The sequence below is a fragment of the Amphiura filiformis genome, chromosome 5 (genome assembly GCF_039555335.1).
Source record: "Amphiura filiformis chromosome 5, Afil_fr2py, whole genome shotgun sequence".
NCBI classification, from domain to species: Eukaryota; Metazoa; Echinodermata; class Ophiuroidea; order Amphilepidida; family Amphiuridae; genus Amphiura; species Amphiura filiformis.
In genome coordinates this window covers 5,300,331-5,319,644 of record NC_092632.1, presented here as the reverse complement: position 1 = coordinate 5,319,644, position 19,314 = coordinate 5,300,331, and the positions used below count along the sequence as shown (strand labels likewise).

The 19,314-nt window shown below is 35.1% G+C and overlaps 1 protein-coding gene across 1 annotated transcript; it reads right to left on the bottom strand.

The window, feature by feature from the left end:
• Positions 1 to 2,162: 2,162 nt before the first annotated feature.
• LOC140152520 (uncharacterized) lies at positions 2,163 to 10,597 on the bottom strand. Its single transcript, XM_072174872.1, has 2 exons — positions 10,467 to 10,597; positions 2,163 to 9,383 (listed from the first exon to the last, which is right to left on the bottom strand). Exon 2 carries the CDS (start codon positions 9,361 to 9,363, stop codon positions 7,123 to 7,125), a length of 2,241 nt encoding a protein of 746 aa, XP_072030973.1. The 5' UTR covers positions 9,364 to 9,383; positions 10,467 to 10,597; the 3' UTR covers positions 2,163 to 7,122.
• Between the last annotated feature and the right edge of the window lie 8,717 nt (positions 10,598 to 19,314).

Below are 19,314 nucleotides of genomic sequence, written 5' to 3'. Positions count from 1 at the left end.
CTAGAGCATTTTGATCAAGCACCTCATACTTTTTAATCTAGGTCCATATTTTAAGTTGTTCACTTTATTTTGATGTGCACTATACAAAGTGCACTCCATTCCACCATATTCTAAATTCTAACCTGCAGAAAAATGAATGGTTGAAGTTGGGTACACAGCATTTTGAATGGCTTGTATGACAGCACTTTGGTCTTGTTAGTGATAAATGTTTGCTTTGGATTGATTTGAATTAGCGTAATGGCAAAGGGTATCTATACAATGTTTCTGTGCTGCGATATGTAATAATAGTTGATATATATCAGGAATCATGCCTCTTGCTGTAGTGAACAGATTTATGTCTTTCTGATTTGCCAAGCCAGTTCAGCTTTATTCAGTGTATACTTCAATAATGTGATTTTGTCTCTTTTGTACAATTAATCATGTGATGCTCATTAACAATTATAGATGTCATTTTTGATAGACTTGGCAAAAGAATCTGAAACATTTGCATATTTCTGTTGATATTAGTATGAAATGGAAAATAGGCGAAATTGATGAAGAGTTCAGTACAAATTTCAATTAAAACACTATAATGAATTTGTCATTAAGAGGAAGATGGGGGAGTTATACTGCTTGGAAGTCTGGCAGCCAGCCATATATACCTTGTTTTGACACCTTTGTGTTTTGATGGCTACTGCATGCTTGTCAAGATCCCCTATTTGAAAGATAATTTTAATGGCCCTCTGTCAGAATTTGGCATTTTGAGATACAGAGCTCAAAATTCAAAACTGCTTAAATGTTTATTTGAAATTGTTTATAGAAGACCAACAATTGTAAAGTTTGTTTGGCTTATAATTGGCAAAAATTATTCACTTTTTGTTACTTTACACATCAATAAAGTCCCAACTTAGCTTGCATAAATTCACATGAGCATGCGCCAGCCAGGCATTATACAACATGCAACTAGCGTAAGTACTGCACCCAACTTTGTGCACGCAATTCTGTATCAATATACAACATATTTATGAATCTCATTTTTTTTCACCAATTATAAGCTGATCAACTAACTTTAGTTTGATGAAAATCTCAGCAGGTTTTAGGTTAACCAAATTATGACTCTCGCCCTTTCTGCTTATATATGGTAATACTATACTTTTTTGAATCCTTATGGCCAGAGAAATAACTTAATCGTCTTACAGAGGATGATTTAAGGAAGCCCCATCATGTACTGTAAAAGTGTTATCACGAGAGTTTCAACTGCCACTTTACTTTTCAAATCCCATTGAATTCTGTGCAAAGATGTTGTTTTAGAATTGTGTGTGTGTCATTATTACTTGGTCGATTTCAGAACAAAAGTGATGTATGCATGAAGTAGATAACATAAAATGTGAAATCGACCAACATTTTGAATGTGTTTTGATTGTAAATATATCAGTCCAAATTCAAATTTAACCATGCACGTCTATGCAGTGGGCAAGCAGTGGTGTCATGTTCACTCACACAGCTGTGCTAACCGCAAGTTGAGTGCTGGTTAGTGCTTAAATCATCCTCTGATCGTCTTATGACCACGTTTGAGTTTTGGCCTTTGTACAATGTATGAGCCTCAGCAGTACACATCTGAAAATGTCCAATGCTGACTGAGAGCCAGGAAACATATGTTTGAAATTGGTGGTCTTTACATGTAGAAGCAAATTACATCAAATACAAAACAACTTATGTTTAGCATCCCCACCTGCTTCCTTTTTTAGGGATTCTGGAATGTTCTTCTTTTTTTTTCAAGAATAACTTTTTTACAAAGCAGGTTTTGTGTTGTGTTGTTCAACCCCTCAGAACGATAAGATAAAAAGAGAATTTTCAACAAACTCCTCTACTACAAGTTCCACAACTGATAGTGATAAAATGGGCAAATTTGCTTTGTAAGATCCTCCTTCCTTCTTTCAAAAAGGGCTCAGCATGTTTTTAACTTGGCCTAATACAGTTACTTGGTCAAAGGACCATCATAAATGGACTGGATATTTAAATGTGTGTCATAAAAGTAATTGCAAACATTGATGCTTCTTTAGTTTGCATGTTGACATTGTCTTATGTTCACTAATTTGCCAAAGCAAATCAAAAGTTGAATTCACTACTTACATGTAAGTGTTCTTTATAATTTGTCAAATAAAAAGAAACAATACAAAATGTTCTATTCACTTTCATAACGGCTTTAGACGGAAGTCGCCTTTTAATTTAATTTCAATTTTTCATAGAAAATGAAATAGGTCATCTCTATCAAGCTGATTGTACTCACTAGCAGTAGTTGCTGTGCAGTTTGATTTGTTGACAATCCTAATTCATTTCTTTTGAACAAAATACATGTAGAGTCAAGCACTGGGTCAAGCACTGAATTGTGTGTCCTTGTTTTCATACAGGTAAACTTGAAAAGAACAACTAAAGATAGAAAAATGTGTACAAATAAACATCTTTTTTCTGGAAAGAAAAAGAGCAAGGTACACCAACTTGATGTGAGGAAACAAGTAAAAAACAGACTAGACGGTACCCAGAGTTGGACAAAAACAGCAAATGTAGGCATTAGAAGTAGGTTAAGTTTGATCGCCAAAAATTACCAGTTCCAAGGCTCTAAGTGCTAAACATACAAAAACAATGTGGATCAATGGGAATACAAAAGTGCACATAAGCAGGCACGATAAACCAAATAACCAATGTAAGCACAAGCACAGGCAAAGTTCAATGGCAAAAAATTGCCAATTCCAGAGCTCACAGAAGTGTCAGAAAAACAGTACAAAAGTACACTAGAAGTTTTCCTGACACTTTTGGGAGCTCTGGCCGGGGGGCTCTGGAATTGGCAAGTTTTGGCCATCAAACTTTGTCTGTTTTTGTACCCGCATTGGTTAGTTGGTTTATCATGTCTGCTTATGTGCACAGTGGTTTTCATCACTTGCTCTAGTGCACTTTTGTATTCCCATTGATCCACATTGTTTTTGCAGGTTTAGCACTTCTGTGAGCCTTGGAACTGGTAATTTTTGGCTAATGAACTTAACCTACTTCTAATGCCTACATTTGCTGTTTTTGTCCAACTCTGTGTACCGTCTAGTCTGTATTTCTACTTGTTTCCTCACGTCAAGTTGGTGTACCTTGCTCTGTCGATGTCCCTTTCCCGGTTATTTGTATTATTCAAGGTATCCTCTTATATCATTTATTGATCTTTGATGTGTTTCAGTGTGTCTTTGTCCGCTGGATTCACCATTACCCACTTTGTTTTGGGTTTTGGATTTTTTTTCATTAGAAAAGGAAAAAATAAGTTTATGGACCAATTAACACGAAATCTTCATGACTTAACTCCCACAGAAAGGGTATCCATAGAAATATAATAGGTCGCCGTTTTCCGCAGAAGTTGTTGCAACTACATTTTATCAACATCTTTTGAAAGCCCAAGTTCAGCAGCTGCTATGTACTTCCGATTTATTTGTAAATCACTATAGAACTCTCAGACAGGTAGTCAGCGATGTGTGTTTTAAAAGCCCCTGGGTAAAATGTGCACATGCCAAACCACATTTGGTGTGAACCCTTAAAAAACCTTTGAACATAATACAATGGTCAAAACAGAATTGTTTTTGTGCCCAAAGCTACAATTTGTTTTTCGTAATAAGCTCAAGTTTCTGATATTGCTCAAATCTAATTCAATATATCATTTTGTTCAAAACGCTAACTCTTATTTTTAATGTGATCAAAATAACGACATTTGGATATCTGTTTTTTGTTGATCAGATTTGAACTTCACCTGGGACTTTTCCACGTAACTTCAAACTTGTAGCATTTTGCACCTGGTAGAAACATGCTATTGTACCTCAATTTTTGGAGGTGTGAAATCGGCTCCGACTGTCACTTCGAGCTTTGTAAGGTAATTGAAAACACAAAAGGTCATGCCATTGAACATGTTGAATGGAAAATTCAGTCAGATAATACTGAGTCTAGAAAACACAAATTGAATTGAATTTTAAGATACGAAATTATCGTCAGTGACAGAAAATAGTTGAACAATGCTATAAATAACTCAGTTATGGTAGACCCTATAATTCTTGTCTCGAGTTAGAACATGGTTAGAACGACCTAGTTTTGAGTGCATGATGTATTTGGGTTCCTTTGTGCAAATCGTCATCTCAGTTTGTAAGCCAGAACTATTCTTAAACATCAACATACTTTTTACCTACACACTTAAAAATAGGTAGTAAAAAATGACCCTATAAAGTAGTCATTTTTGACCCCATGGCAGGGTCAACTATGCACCAAACCCATTGAAGTCATTTTTGACCCGGTACATGAAGTCAAATGATTTGACCCAAATTGTAGTTAAAAATGACTACATTTAGGGTCAAAAAATTATTTGACCCCTAACAGAGTCAGTTGAATAATAACCCTATTAGTGTCAAAAAATGACTATATCCGGGGGTCATTATTAGAAAATTACCCCTAATGTAGTTGAAATGACTACATTCGGGGTCCCGGTTTGAAAATGACCCCGGAACGTGGGTCAAAAATGACTATTTGGGGTCGTTTAAATATGACCCTTTTAGGGGTCAATTTAATATGATGTCAACAACTGAAAATGACCCCTATGGTGGTCAAATCTGACTTCATCAGGGTTATTTCGAATTGACCCCCTAAATTAGTCAAAATTTTGACTACCTATTTTTAAGTGTGTACTTTTTTTGTACACCCTGTATTCTTTGGTTGCTACACAGTACACATTACTGAAAGTTTACATAACAATTAGGCCTAAGCCAAAACGATTCTTGAAAATCAACATACTTAATAGGCCTACATAATACACAGTTTTTGGTACACCCTATATACTTTGGTTGTTCTAAATACCAGAGATAAGAATTACTTAGTTTACATAACGGATACCCTGTTTTACACTGAGGGGCCAATACACCCCCTCCTCGACCTGTAAAACCCCCTGGTGGTTGCATGCGGTCTTATTGTGGCTCCAACCAAAAGCTCAACTCAATATTTCAAATAAGCCAATAATTCTATGTGTTCTTCATTATTTAGCTGTCAGACTTGTTCATCATAAATCAATGATTTCACAATTGCATTATACTTGTAAACTAGCCCATCTTGTTCGATAAAACCAATAATTCGTGAGGACCAGTGCATGTTTCAGTTATTATCAATAGATTTATTACAAGTTTTTCTATCATACAGTTTTTGAACAACACAAAAAGGATATCACAATCCCGGGATCATATATTATCAGACACTTTCATTTCCATACTTTACATAAAGCTAATGATATGCAAAATACACCAACTTTTAATAGATAACGGCCGGCAGACGCCACCAAATGTGCTATCTTGGTTGACGATAATTCTCTTTTAATAACAACCCTTCTGCCCGGCACTTCAGTTCAATTTATGTGATGCATTTTTATTGCCTTGTCGCGGACAATAACACTTGAATATTAAACGAAATTATAGCAATATCGGTAACGGTCCAAATAAATTTTATGACGATTGCATTAAATTATCATCCTGTTATGTTCGATTTTATATCAAATCAAATCAACACACAAAATCAAATGTCGCATTACTTGCAGCCATATCTTCTTTGGCATGTTTGGGGATATCACTGATATTATAGGCCAACCATGGTCCTGAGGCTTGTAACGTTTAATATTAAAGTATGTGGAGTTACCAAAAAAAATAAAATAAAGAAATCAAAAGCGCGCTAGTGATGAGTAAACAGCTAGAAGTTCTAGAACCAAAAAGTGGATGGCTGTCAACTCTTTCGCGTACATGATGACTTACGGTATATTTCAACCAGTAATACTACACCCAGCCGATATTTTGAATAAATTGCAAAAAGCCTATTCCATGTGATTTGACGAGATTTTGCATCATGCCTTCCTACTTTAGTATAGCCTACACTCAAAATATTCAACATGTTCAAAGGATCAGACTTATTGACCAACAATTTTCAAAAACAGTTTCAATTAATATTGCAAATTATGTGTAATTTCATTAAAGTAATGTCTAAGCAACATACTTTACCACCGACACTAAAGAACACTGCACTGGTCAGCCAGCACCCACAGAATTAAAATGGATTTAATTATGTGTCAGCACCATGAGAAAAGAACGATTGCAATTCGGTATTGTCACATTTGATCCTTACATTTTTTTTATAGTGTACATGATATAGGCCCATAAACAATTGCACTTCTCTAATGATTTCACACATATAACTTATTGCCATCTATTAATTACATACAACTTGCAAGGCGAAATTTTAGGCACTATAATTATTCTACCATTCTTTTAGCATCCCCTTTCTGGCCATGCTGGCTGAAAGGTTCACCCGCATGATGAGCTCAATGATAATGTTTATTGCAATCAGAATATACAGTTTTCCAATACGTATTACTTTTTCAACCCACTAAGGCTATCTTATTCCAATTTCGATTCTGCAAGCATCTCAACCTGAACGGTTCCATTTCCAGTAAAATTCCATAATTGGATTAACTCAAGAGTAGCAAATCATCCATCAAAATCCGAATGGCTTCAATGAGTTCTGAAAAAGAAAATTACTTTTAAATAGTCGCGTTGTCTTTCATGGTATGCCTAATCATGGAAATAGTATTACTACTAGTATTTCCATGGCCTAATCATGCTAATAGTTTCCGTTTCCTCTGCCAATTTATATTACTTTATATGTATGTTTACTTCTTCCCTAAACATTCCTGGGGAGAGTACATGTACCCAAATATTTTCCGAGACATCTTAAAACTGAATTACCACGATTTTCATCGCCCAATAACTAAATATTAAATTAATGCATTTATGTTGCGGTTGTTTTCACCTGATGATACTATTGCAGCAAAATTTTAAAATTACAAATTACAGAAAATGCATGTAAATAATATCCAGCATTATTCTAACCTCTTCTGGCAACCATATTCTGATAATTTTTGGTACGTACATTTAAACATGCTCAATTGTCTTATATCATGTTTATTCAGAAAACTTATTCAGAAGCCGCTGATCCCAACCTTAAATCCTAGCTCAAACCCTACAATCATTAAAAAAAAAGGTTCATGAACGAAAACCCCCGGTTAGGTTTATCAAGTTCACTTTAAACATGTTAAAAGAAGACCGGAAGAAACCATTCTGTCTGCACATCAAGGAACGCACTTTCTTCCACTTCCGATGACGACGATTTCTTGCTTTTTCCCTTCTTTGTTTTCTTCTGAGCTGGACAAATTTTCTTCTCTAGTTCCAACACGAGTAGATTCTCTGGCTTAATCTGCAGTATATCCGCTACACTTGTCAACAAACTGGATTGTCTATCCCTCAGTAAAACTGATGCATCATAAGAAAGAACCAAACAAACTTTGGCATTGTTCTTTAGAATGTCCTTATTGTCATCATCTGGACACGAGAATTTTATCTTGGTGTCACTTCTTTGCATGAGTTGATAAATTTTATAATGCAGTGATTTCACCCATCTTACTTGAATACCTTCATTACAGGTGAAGAAAGCTCTCATTGCGCAAAGCAACAGATGCGTCTGAATCTTACACAGATTGACCTTCTCAGGGATGCGAATGTAAAGTTTGGCACTGATTTTGACATCCTCTTGGCTCGCAACCCTCATGTACTCAATCTTCTCTCTTATGTCCTTTATTTGTTGCGGGTCTACATCCACACTGACTCCATCATCAGCATCTTTCCTGGGGCTTCGTCGGCCTGTATCTGTTAGTCGACGTTGTCGACTGCTCATTCGTCGCAAACTGTCACGACGCTTTAGACTACCACCTTTGGTCTTTGAATTGCTTCTATCAACATTGTCAATATTCTCATCCAACTCGGTCACTTCCAGCGTTTTAGGCTGACTGATATTTGGTTCTTTGTTTTCAATATCTTCCAATGTTTTCAAGTATGGGAATTCATCATGAAAATTACGAGCATACTTGATACACTCACAGCTCACATGTTCTGTTTCCAAGCGAAAACTTTCTTCATACAATTCTTCCTCATCTTCCGAATCATCCTCATCAGAATATACTGTATTGCCGATAAAAAATGTTGCACTTGATTCACTTCTTTCAGAATCTAATCTAGAATCTCCTTCACTCATAGATCGTATTGGGGATAATGTACATGTATAACTCCGTCCGTCATCACTATAATTAAAAAACACCATAGACTCATCTAACTCATCAGGGAAAACATCAGGCAACTCAGCAGAAGAACTTCTTTCTGATTCAATCGAGTCCAAATCTTGTGAATTTCCGAGTTGTCTTCGTCTTGGCATAACAGGCGTTGAGTCGTATTTGTCCAACTCTTCAGTGTGATCTGCATTCAAGTCTTTTTCTTTTGGTTCGACGTATTTGATCCTAGATTTTCTCCACGGTCCTCGCCATGTTAATTTCTCCGCCATGGTTTTTCCTGAGTGTGCTGACTCGTTCTGTCTCTTATTTGATTGTTTGTGATCAGCTTTCTCTCCCCCTCGTAAATGTTTGACTTTGGCTCGATGATGATTATTGCTTTTTCTCCTATTCCTTTGTTGTTGATCATACAACGGGTCATCGCTTTGTCTTGTAAGTGTTCCTGTGAATGGCCAATTTGATATCAAGTCCTTCTTCAACAACAAACCAATATTTTGCTTTACAATATCACTACTTTTGTCTCCCGCTGGTAAATCTCCCGTGCTTTCATCGGTGAATCGTTTCGCTAAGGATGCCATGATGTTGGGCACCCAAAGGGCAAGAGCAGTGCCTGGTGCTTTTGCTTTAAACCGTGGTTGTAATATTGTAGGCAAAGAGCTGTCAGTGTAGGTATCCAATACGGCTGCCTTTACCGATTCTGTTAACGCTTCGGTTGTGGGAATAACAGACCATAGATAATCGATATCCCCGAAACTTGTATACCACCCGGAGGTCACACCGGATGATGAGTCAGTGTAATCGATATGATAAGAGGACTGTCCTCGTTGAAGTTCGGGAATAATATGAAAAACGGATGGACTGACGACGGATGAAAAACTATCAATACTATCACGGGCAATTGCAACTGAAGAAACTTTTATTTGAAGAATACTGTTTGTTGGCGCGTAAAACTCGCGTCCATCCGCGTACGCACCAATATTATCTGGCGTCGCAAACGCAGCTTCATTTTTGTTTCTGATACTCCCACTTTCATCTGGGCGGTGAAGCTGGTTGGTGTTAACAGCAATAAAAGACGGCTGCGATCTTTCTACTTTGGAAGTCAAATTATGTGGTACTGAGATGCCTTTGTGCTGAGAAAGAGCAATAAGTGAAAGTCGTGAATTTTGCAGATGAGGATGACGCGGGTTTTGTTTCACTTCTTTAGACGAATGCATAGATGTCTCCACATGGATCCCTAGAAAAAGCAAAACAAAATAATGCACATTCTAAATAAATATTTCGTTTCAATAATGAAAATCACTAAATGACACCTCGCGAACAAATAATTAGGCCCTACATCAAGCAATTATGTTGTGATTTGTGAAAAAACAATTTTGTGCAATTTTGCATCATAACCAAGGACTCTTCATCATCAGATTTTATCATGTTTATTTGCCATCAAAGTTAATCAAAAATGAGAATACAGAACTTTTCTAGTAAAGTTACGTTACTATTAATTATCTTATAATTTTACATTCATTAAACCATTTAACTAATTGTGGGTAACCATTTATATGGAGATCAAACACCAAATACTTATTTGTATTATTTTTTATATTGCCTGCATATAATGTGTGCATATTTTGATATAGGCTAAATAAACTGAAACTGAAACGAAATGGTGCATAAATAATGCAGCTCATAACTCAAAACATTCAGGTGATTGTTCTCAGTTTGCTTGATCGCCTCGCACATTTTATGCACGAATGTGCCAATTGCCTGATATTAAAAGACGGCAGTGGCTCGTGCTAAATGCTCTTTTATTACAATTTCCAACCAAACGTTTCAATCATTCTCAAAAATAGATAGGGGTTTGGTGAAAATTGCACGTGGAAAAGGGAAAAGAAATTGTTATTAAGCCAAAAGGGAAAGCAATTTTTGTCAGGTCGAAAGAGCCGGGCCTAGCTTAGGGCTGAGGCTTAGGGGGCAGCAATTTTGGCATACATTCAATATGAAAAAGGTATCAAGCGATATTGCACAGTCTAGTAGGCCCTATACACAATCATAATGCTATTGACACATGCAAGTTCCTTTTCGCTGAGATAGAAAAAAAAAAAACAAGCGCAAATAATTTAGGGCCTACCAGTACCATAAAACAAACTAATGATATAGAAGTTAGATCAACAAACCTTGGTCAACTTTTCTATACATTGTCATTTTGTGTAGTACTGCACAGACATATAGAATACCAGAACCATCTTATTATCCAATAAATGCTAAGCATGATAAAGTAACTCTGGTGTATTAGCGTTGGAGAATATAATCATGTAATAGTTACCTATAAATATCCGACTCTGTAAAAAAACCGACAATCACATCATCATACTATTCTTCTACTCAAAAACATGGAAATAATAGTTGTTAGATACTGTAGCCAAATAACTCAGCAAATTATGCATGTCGTGCGAACTGGTAGTAGTAGTAGTAGAGTTAGACACCTTTCCACCCCAGTAACCTTGCCTTGACATTGGTAAACAAAGCAACAAAAACCACTATTGTGATTTGACAAAAGTTTTTGTGACGTCACAGACACGACTCCAGGCTCGGTATACTCCGACTCTAGATCGTCGTTTGCGGCGCTCTTCTCGTACCGTTAACAATATCTATGTACCGTTAATATATTCCGCAGACCAGCCCTACCGCAGACCCTGACATTCCGATTTCAATGTACTGTCTCTCCATAGACAAATCGGTTAATTTTTCATAAAATCTTTTTTTTTGGCGGGGGGGGGGGGATTTTGCCTTATTCCATGTTAGATTAAGAAAACGAAAAAAAAAAATCAAAATTTACAAAATTTAATATTTTTTATGATTTACGAAAACAATGTCTTCATATATTAAACTAGATTTCGCGGTTCTCGGGTTGGGTGGTTCTCGTGATAGGCCTATCTACCCAACACCCGTTACCCATAATACTTGTCCTGACCTTTCAAACTACTACGATATACGTCTCTCAATGATTAAGACACAACTATCAACTTTGTTTTGTAGCTGTGACGCTTACTTCGGAACCCATAATCTGAAAACCCATCGTTCGCCTCTTCCAAGCCCTGTCCTGCTACCACATCGGAGGACCCAAATTTTGAAAAATACCTCGAAATTCTAGTAGTGTCTGGATGTAGGCCGTCAATTCAATCGGGAGAAATGTGAACGCAAACGGGTTACATAGGCCTTACCATAACTGATGATTTTTATGTTAATCATGTCTTTAAAATAGGCCTATTGGTCCGATGAGATGCACCTGTTAGTCACTGTAATGCTTTCCGATGCTCGCACTGCGCCCGTCGGTACTCCGCACACTACGCGATAGCGCACCGCACGCACGCGATACGCACCGCGAGCACGCGTTATACGCACGCGTTATCTTGCCACTCGCACGCGATAGCGCGCGGACAGAGGCAAGATAACGCGTTATACGCACGCGTTATCTTGCCACTCGCACGCGATAGCGCGCGGACAGAGGACGGACGGACGGACACGCCATAATTAGTATTAAGATGGGATGCGTTGCCGTAAAATGGGGTAACTTTGGGCAATTTTCAGAGTTTTTAAACCACTGCTTCCAAACAAAACCAATTATGTTTCTAATTAACTCTTTTTTGTGACATTAGGGTTCCCTTCTACACCTTGAAGTTGAAAAAGATTTTTTTTAATAATTTTGTAAGGGTGCCCTAGGGGTTCAAAATAACCTGACCAAAGTTACCCCGCCTTTGGGGCAACTTTGGTCACAGTATTACATTCCATGAAGGAAAAAAAATCAAAAAAATTTATCTTCGCTGTATATGGGCAAGTTGTTGTTTTTTTGTGACATTTGACCCCTTGCAAAATTAATCAAGCACACATCCTTGCAAATATCGATTTTTATTTTTTCGGAAAAAAATGTAAAAAAATGCCATTTTTGGTCCAAAATCCCGCTTTTTTCGTAAATTTCAAGGAAATTACACATGAGCGACTATTATTTCTTCCAAACATATTTCTTAACAAATTGACACCAAATATGAATAAAAACAATATTGCTGTACGAAATTATGACCATTTAAAAAAATATATTTGACCGACCAAAGTTACCCCGCTGACCGAAGTTACCCCATTTTACGGTGTTTTAGGGAACACTTTAAAAGCTAAAGAAAGCATTGTTAACATAAAATTTAGACCGTTCACAAACACTTGTAACGGGGTGCAAAAGGGGAACTGAAAATGTTGATCCCACTGAAGGGGGTCCGGGGAAGGGGCCATTAATAATGACCTCATTTACTAGGACCGCGCCGGTTCGCTCCCTAAGGACCGCTATCTCTAAGGTTCGCTCTCTCAAGGTTCAATATCACTAATTACAAAAGGTCCACTATACCTAAGGTTCGATATCACTATAATTCGGAATAATTTCTAAGGCTCGATATCACTAATTTTAAATAAGGTTCGCTATAGACTATGCCATAGTCGAATTTTATTTAAAATATGTTATTATTAGTCACTAGCGGGATACCCGCGCTTCGCGCGGGTCCCCGCTAGATGAGTAAATGGGAGCGTTCACTAAAACAGGAAGAATTACTGGACAGGTAGAATCATCGAAAAGATACATTTTGATTTTCCGTTTCCATGTTATTTATTTATTTAAACCCGTTCCCATTTTTTTCTAAATCTGTTATTTGTTACATTTCCTTTTAGCTTCATTTTTTATTTGCTGCTTGTGATTTCCCGTTTCCATGTTTTTTATTTAATTCTGTTATCATTATTATAGCTTTTTTTTTTTTTTTCTTACATTTCCTGATTAGTTTCTTTCCTTCTTTGTTTCGTTCCCGTTTCATTTAGTTAATTTAACCCGTTGGCCTAATTACTCGTACCTCTTTTGTCATTTTAATTTCATTTTTCTTTATAGTATAGGTCTACCGCTTCATTTTGTTTATACAACACACATATTTTTCCCGTATACGTCCTCTCAGAGCGTGTATGGGGACGTGTTCATCTTTATCATAATCCCGTGACCCGTCCATGTACCTTTTTGTCCTTTAATTTTTATTTATTTTTCCTTCTTTCTGTATTATCATGTCTACTGGTCTCTGGCTCGCAAGTCGCGTGGCTCTGCGCCGTTTACGCGCGCATTGGCGTAGTGCGCATTACGCTCGCGCGCCGACGCGCTGCCTGCCAGCTGCAGTGACGCGCAGGCTGGTAACTGATTTTCATAACAAAAGCCCCGTTTTTACCCATATTTTCACTGTTTTTGCAGCCAATTCTTGACCGATTTCAACCAAATAAAGTCGAGGCAATTTCCCGTATATTCCTCGATCTCCCGTATGAATTTGGCGACATTTGGATCGAAACTGACGGAGCCTTTTACATAAACCACATACATACATACATACATACACACATACATGCATACAACATTCCCTATTTATAGTAAGATGATGAACCCATTTCGTTGAACTCAAAATTATACTGATGTTTATTAAAATTAAAGTATTCAATAGTAAAATGGTCATAAAAAATTAAGAATATCAGATGATTAGTGACAATAAAAGTAATTGAATGCAACATTATCTTGCATAATTATAATGGCTCACTTTAATACTGAACAATTCTGATTTTGGAATCTATACCAGTTTATTGATAGCGAACCACGAAAATCCCACTTGGGAAGCTAACAAACAGAGGGAGTGCGGTGACTGAAAAGATCAGATACAGATGTGAAAATCTATCAGTTGCACACAAATCAATATAAATCAGAGTTTTATGCTTAAATGTAATAGCCATCAGAGTATGCAAAATGGGCAAGTGGACTACTAAAAGGGGTCATTGATATACCAAAAGGGTGAAAATGCTACCCATAATTGCGGCACGTCCCCGTATGGTCATTTGTACTGAGTACCCCCCGGTTTTGAATGGGGCTTCAGCTTCGTTAATACTGCTGTTTTCTTCGTTTTTGCCAAGTTTTTCATTAAAAAAATATCAAATGACAAAGTGAATGACGTATCCTTCACTTTTAAAGGAGTATTTCGTGATCATATTCATAGCACCCTCTTTTTATGACATTTTTCAGTAGATATCCACGAAAAAAGCTTATTTCCAAAATTTCAATTGATTCCGATTTGACTTTTGCGAGTTATGCATTATTATGTGTATTACACTGCTCAATGCTGCTTCATAGACAATGCGTTGTAATTTCATTCTGGTATACCAGAACGAAATTCAAATTTCTCGATATCTTTGCTTGCTAAACGAATTAATCTGCAAGATATTTTATTTTACATAAACATTATGTAGCCAGAGGTTTCCAGTGATATAAAAATCTCAACTTTTTTTGAGAAAAGTGGGGATGCTGTGGATCACGAAATTACGGTGGCTGATATGTGACATATTTAATTTTTTTAAAAGATTCATCAAAAAAATAAAATAATAATATTAACAAAGTAACGAATTTAATGTTTTATTCACGAATTAAACTATTTTATTCGCGAATTAAATGTTTTTTTCGCGAATTAAATGTTTTATTCGCGAATTAAACTATTTTATTCGCGAATTAAATGTTTTATTCGCGAATTAAATGTTTTATTCGCGAATTAAATTATTTTATTCGCGAATTAAATGTTTTATTCGCGAATTAAATGTTTTATTCGCGAATTAAATTATTTTATTCGCGAATTAAATTATTTTATTCGCGAATTAAATGTTTAATTCGCGAATTAAAATTCGCAAATTAAATGTTTTATTCGCGAATTAAATTATTTTTATTCGCGAATTAAATGCTTTATTCGCGAATTAAACTATTTAATTCTCAAATTAAATGTTTTATTCGCGAATTAAATGTTTTATTCGCGAATTAAATGTTTTATTCGCGAATTAAATGTTTTAATTCGCGAATTAAATGTTTTATTCGCGAATTAAATGTTTTATTCGCGAATTAATGTTTTATTCGCGAATTAAATTATTTTATTCGCGAATTAATGTTTTATTCGCGAATTAAACTATTTTATTCGCGAATTAAATGTTTTATTCGCGAATTAAATTTTTTATTCGCGAATTAAATGTTTTATTCGCGAATTAAACTATTTAATTCGCGAATTAAATGTTTTATTCGCGAATTAAATGTTTTATTCGCGAATTAAATTATTTTATTCGCGAATTAAATGTTTTATTCGCGAATTAAATGTTTTATTCGCGAATTAAATTATTTTATTCGCGAATTAAATGTTTTATTCGCGAATTAAACTATTTAACTCGCGAATTAAATGTTTTATTCGCGAATTAAATGTTTTATTCGCGAATTAAATGTTTTATTCGCGAATTAAAATTTTAAATTATTTTATTCGCGAATTAAATGTTTTATTCGCGAATTAAATTATTTTATTCGCGAATTAAATGTTTTATTCGCAAATTAAATGTTTTATTCGCGAATTAAATTATTTTATTCGCGAATTAAATGTTTTATTCGCGAATTAAACTATTTAATTCGCGAATTAAATGTTTTATTCGCGAATTAAATGTTTTATTCGCGAATTAAATGTTTTATTCGCGAATTAAACTATTTAATTCGCGAATTAAATGTTTTATTCGCGAATTAAATGTTTTATTCGCGAATTAAATGTTTTATTCGCGAATTAAATTATTTTATTCGCGAATTAAATGTTTTATTCGCGAATTAAATTATTTTATTCGCGAATTAAATGTTTTATTCGCGAATTAAACTATTTTATTCGCGAATTAAATGTTTTATTCGCGAATTAAATGTTTTATTCGCGAATTAAACTATTTAATTCGCGAATTAAATGTTTTATTCGCGAATTAAATGTTTTATTCGCGAATTAAATGTTTTATTCGCGAATTAAATGTTTTATTCGCGAATTAAATGTTTTATTCGCGAATTAAATGTTTTATTCGCGAATTAAATGTTTATTTCGCCAATAAAACATTTAATTCGCGAATAAAACATTTAATTCGCGAATAAAACATTTAATTCGGGAATAAAATAGTTTAATTCGAGAATAAAACATTTAATTCGCGAATAAAACATTTAATTCGCGAATAAAACATTTAATTCGCGAATTAAATAGTTTAATTCGCGAATAAATAGTTTATTTGGCGAATAAAACATTTAATTCGTGAATAAAACAATTCAATTCGCGAATAAAACATTTAATTCGCGAATTAAATAGTTTAATTCGCGTATAAAACATTTTATTCGCGAATAAAACATTTAATTCGCGAATTAAATAATTTAATTCGCGAATAAAACATTTAATTCGCGAATAAAACATTTAATTCGCGAATAAAACATTTAATTCGCGAACAAAATAGTTTAATTCGTGAATAAAACATTTAATTCGGGAATAAAATAGTTTAATTTGCGAATAAAACATTTAATTCGCGAATAAAACATTTAATTCGCGAATAAAACATTTAATTCGTGAATAAAACATTTAATTCGCGAATAAAATAGTTTAATTCGCGAATAAAACATTTAATTCGCGAATAAAACATTTAATTCGCGAATTAAATAGTTTAATTCGCGAATAAAACATTTAATTCGCGAATAAAACATTTAATTCGCGAATAAAACATTTAATTCGCGAATAAAACATTTAATTCGCGAATTAAATAGTTTAATTCGCGAATAAAACATTTAATGCGTGAATAAAACATTCAATTCGCGAATAAAACATTTAATTCGCGAATTAAATAGTTTAATTCGCGTATAAAACATTTAATTCGCGAATAAAACATTTATTTCGCCAATAAAACATTTAATTCGCGAATAAAACATTTAATTCGCGAATTAAATAATTTAATTCGCGAATAAAACATTAATTCGCGAATAAAACATTTAATTCGGGAATAAAATAGTTTAATTCGCGAATAAAACATTTAATTCGCGAATAAAACATTTAATTCGCGAATAAAACATTTAATTCGCGAATTAAATAGTTTAATTCGCGAATAAAACATTTAATTCGTGAATAAAACATTCAATTCGCGAATAAAACATTTAATTCGCGAATTAAATAGTTTAATTCGCGTATAAAACATTTTATTCGCGAATAAAACATTTAATTCGAGAATTAAATAGTTTAATTCGCGAATAAAACATTTAATTCGCGAATAAAACATTTAATTCGCGAATTAAATAGTTTAATTCGCGAATAAAACATTTAATTCGCGAATTAAATAGTTAAATTCGCGAATAAAACATTTAATTCGCGAATAAAACATTTAATTCGCGAATTAAATAGTTTAATTCATGAATAAAACATTTAATTCGCGAATAAAACATTAAATTCTTGAATAAAATAGTTTAATTCGCGAATAAAACATTAAATTCGTTACTTTGTTAATATTATTATTTTATTTTTTTGATGAATCTAAAAAAAATTAAATACATGTATGTCACATATCAGCCACCGTAGCACGTAGGCCTATATATGCCTGATTATTCGGAATTCCATTTCCAATCTATAAAACCGTGGGGGAACACTCGACTCCCTTTTAAAGAAATATTTATTTAACGTTACTTTATTAAGTGCAGCAAATTCGTCCAAAAGGTTTGTATATCAAAACAGGATATACATCCCGAATAGGTGCTCATGCACAAGTAGGCCGTTCCCCAGGGGCCGGACGAACAGCGCAGGTGTGTTGCTTATCTTCGAGTTTCGAGTCTCGAGTCAAATTTTCGAGTCTCGAGTTTCGAGTCTCACATTTCGAGTTTCGAGTTTTATACTTCGAGTTTCGGAAAATGTCATAAAAATACGATGCTAGGATCACGAAACACTCTGGAATTCGATGTCTGCGGGATGTCTGATCTGATGTGCTCTCAAAATTACTGTGCATTAAACGTTGTTACCAGAGCGTTTTTGGTTCTACAAAACCATTTTCTTGAAAGAATCTTTTTCTTCTTTTCTACAAAGAACCCTTCAGGCTTCTTTATTATGTTCCTTAAAGGTTCTTCAACGTTAAGATCCTACCATTTTCTTGGCTAAAGAAGCTTTTTTTTTTTTTCTTTTTTTTTTTGGGGGGGGGGGGGTCAAAGAACCCAGTGGAAAACCAATAATAGGGTTCAATGGTTCTTTGTAGAACTTTAAGTTGAAGAACCTTTAATAAGAACCCTTACAGGGTAGAACAGAAAAAAGTTTTCTTTAGCCAAGAAAACGATTTTTTTAGACCGTGCCAAAAAGGGTTACAACACTCTTTTTCACTTTTCTTAACTTTGCAATGAGTCCTTGAATTAATTAGGCTAATTAGAAAGTCCCTAGGCCTTGAATCTGTAATGTTCTTTATAGGCCCTATAGGAAGTTGCACTTAGGCCTATATCTAAGAAGCTAGACTAAGTAAAGAGTGTTGGGCCCCAAATTTGAAACAGATAGTTTTCTTTAATCTTTTTAAAATTTATTTATTTATATTTGTTTTTGTTTTGCTTTTGTTTTGTTTTTAATTTTGGTGCCTCCAGAATTTGGGGGTCCTGGGGTCCGGGCACACACAGGGGCGGCGGAACGATTTTGAAAGGGGGGGGGGGGCAGTAATCAAAATAACGTCCGCGCGAAGCGGCCATCGCATCGCGCTTGCGTGACGACGGCTAGGGGGGTGTCTGAGCCCCCTCAGAAGTGAAAAACTTTTGCAAAATGAAGGCCCAATTGAAGCCATTTGGTGGACCATTCTGGCACTATTATTATGTACAATTTTAGTTTGAAAAATCCGAAAATGGGTTAAATGAAGGTCCAAATTGAAGCCATTCATGGATAAGCTTTTACTATAATTGTATAAATTATTGCTTTTAGTGTTGGATGCCCTAATACAGGGGAGTTGGAAAATTTTGCAAAATGAAGGTCCAATTGAAGCCATTTAGTGCATCATTTTTACACTTTCTTGGTCTTTATTTATGTTCACCCCGACATGTTACACACAGCACTTTATGGGTTAAAAGTGGGGGGCAGGCCCCCGGTCAAAAAAGTGGAGGGGCCACTGGCCCCCACGGTTCCGCCGCCTATGGCACACACAGGAGCAAACCCAGACCTGAGCAAACCCCCAACAGCCCATGTACGTCCCGTTTGGGGTGAACACTCTAATCGGGGTATACACCTCGTTTTGACGGTTAGCTGCACTGACCTTGGAAGAAGTCGCGTGTCAGCTGCATGCATGCT

Bases quoted from the DNA above. Each gene is read 5' to 3' on its own strand.
- LOC140152520 (XM_072174872.1), bottom strand. From the start codon at position 9,363: ATGCATTCGTCTAAAGAAGTGAAACAAAACCCGCGTCATCCTCATCTG.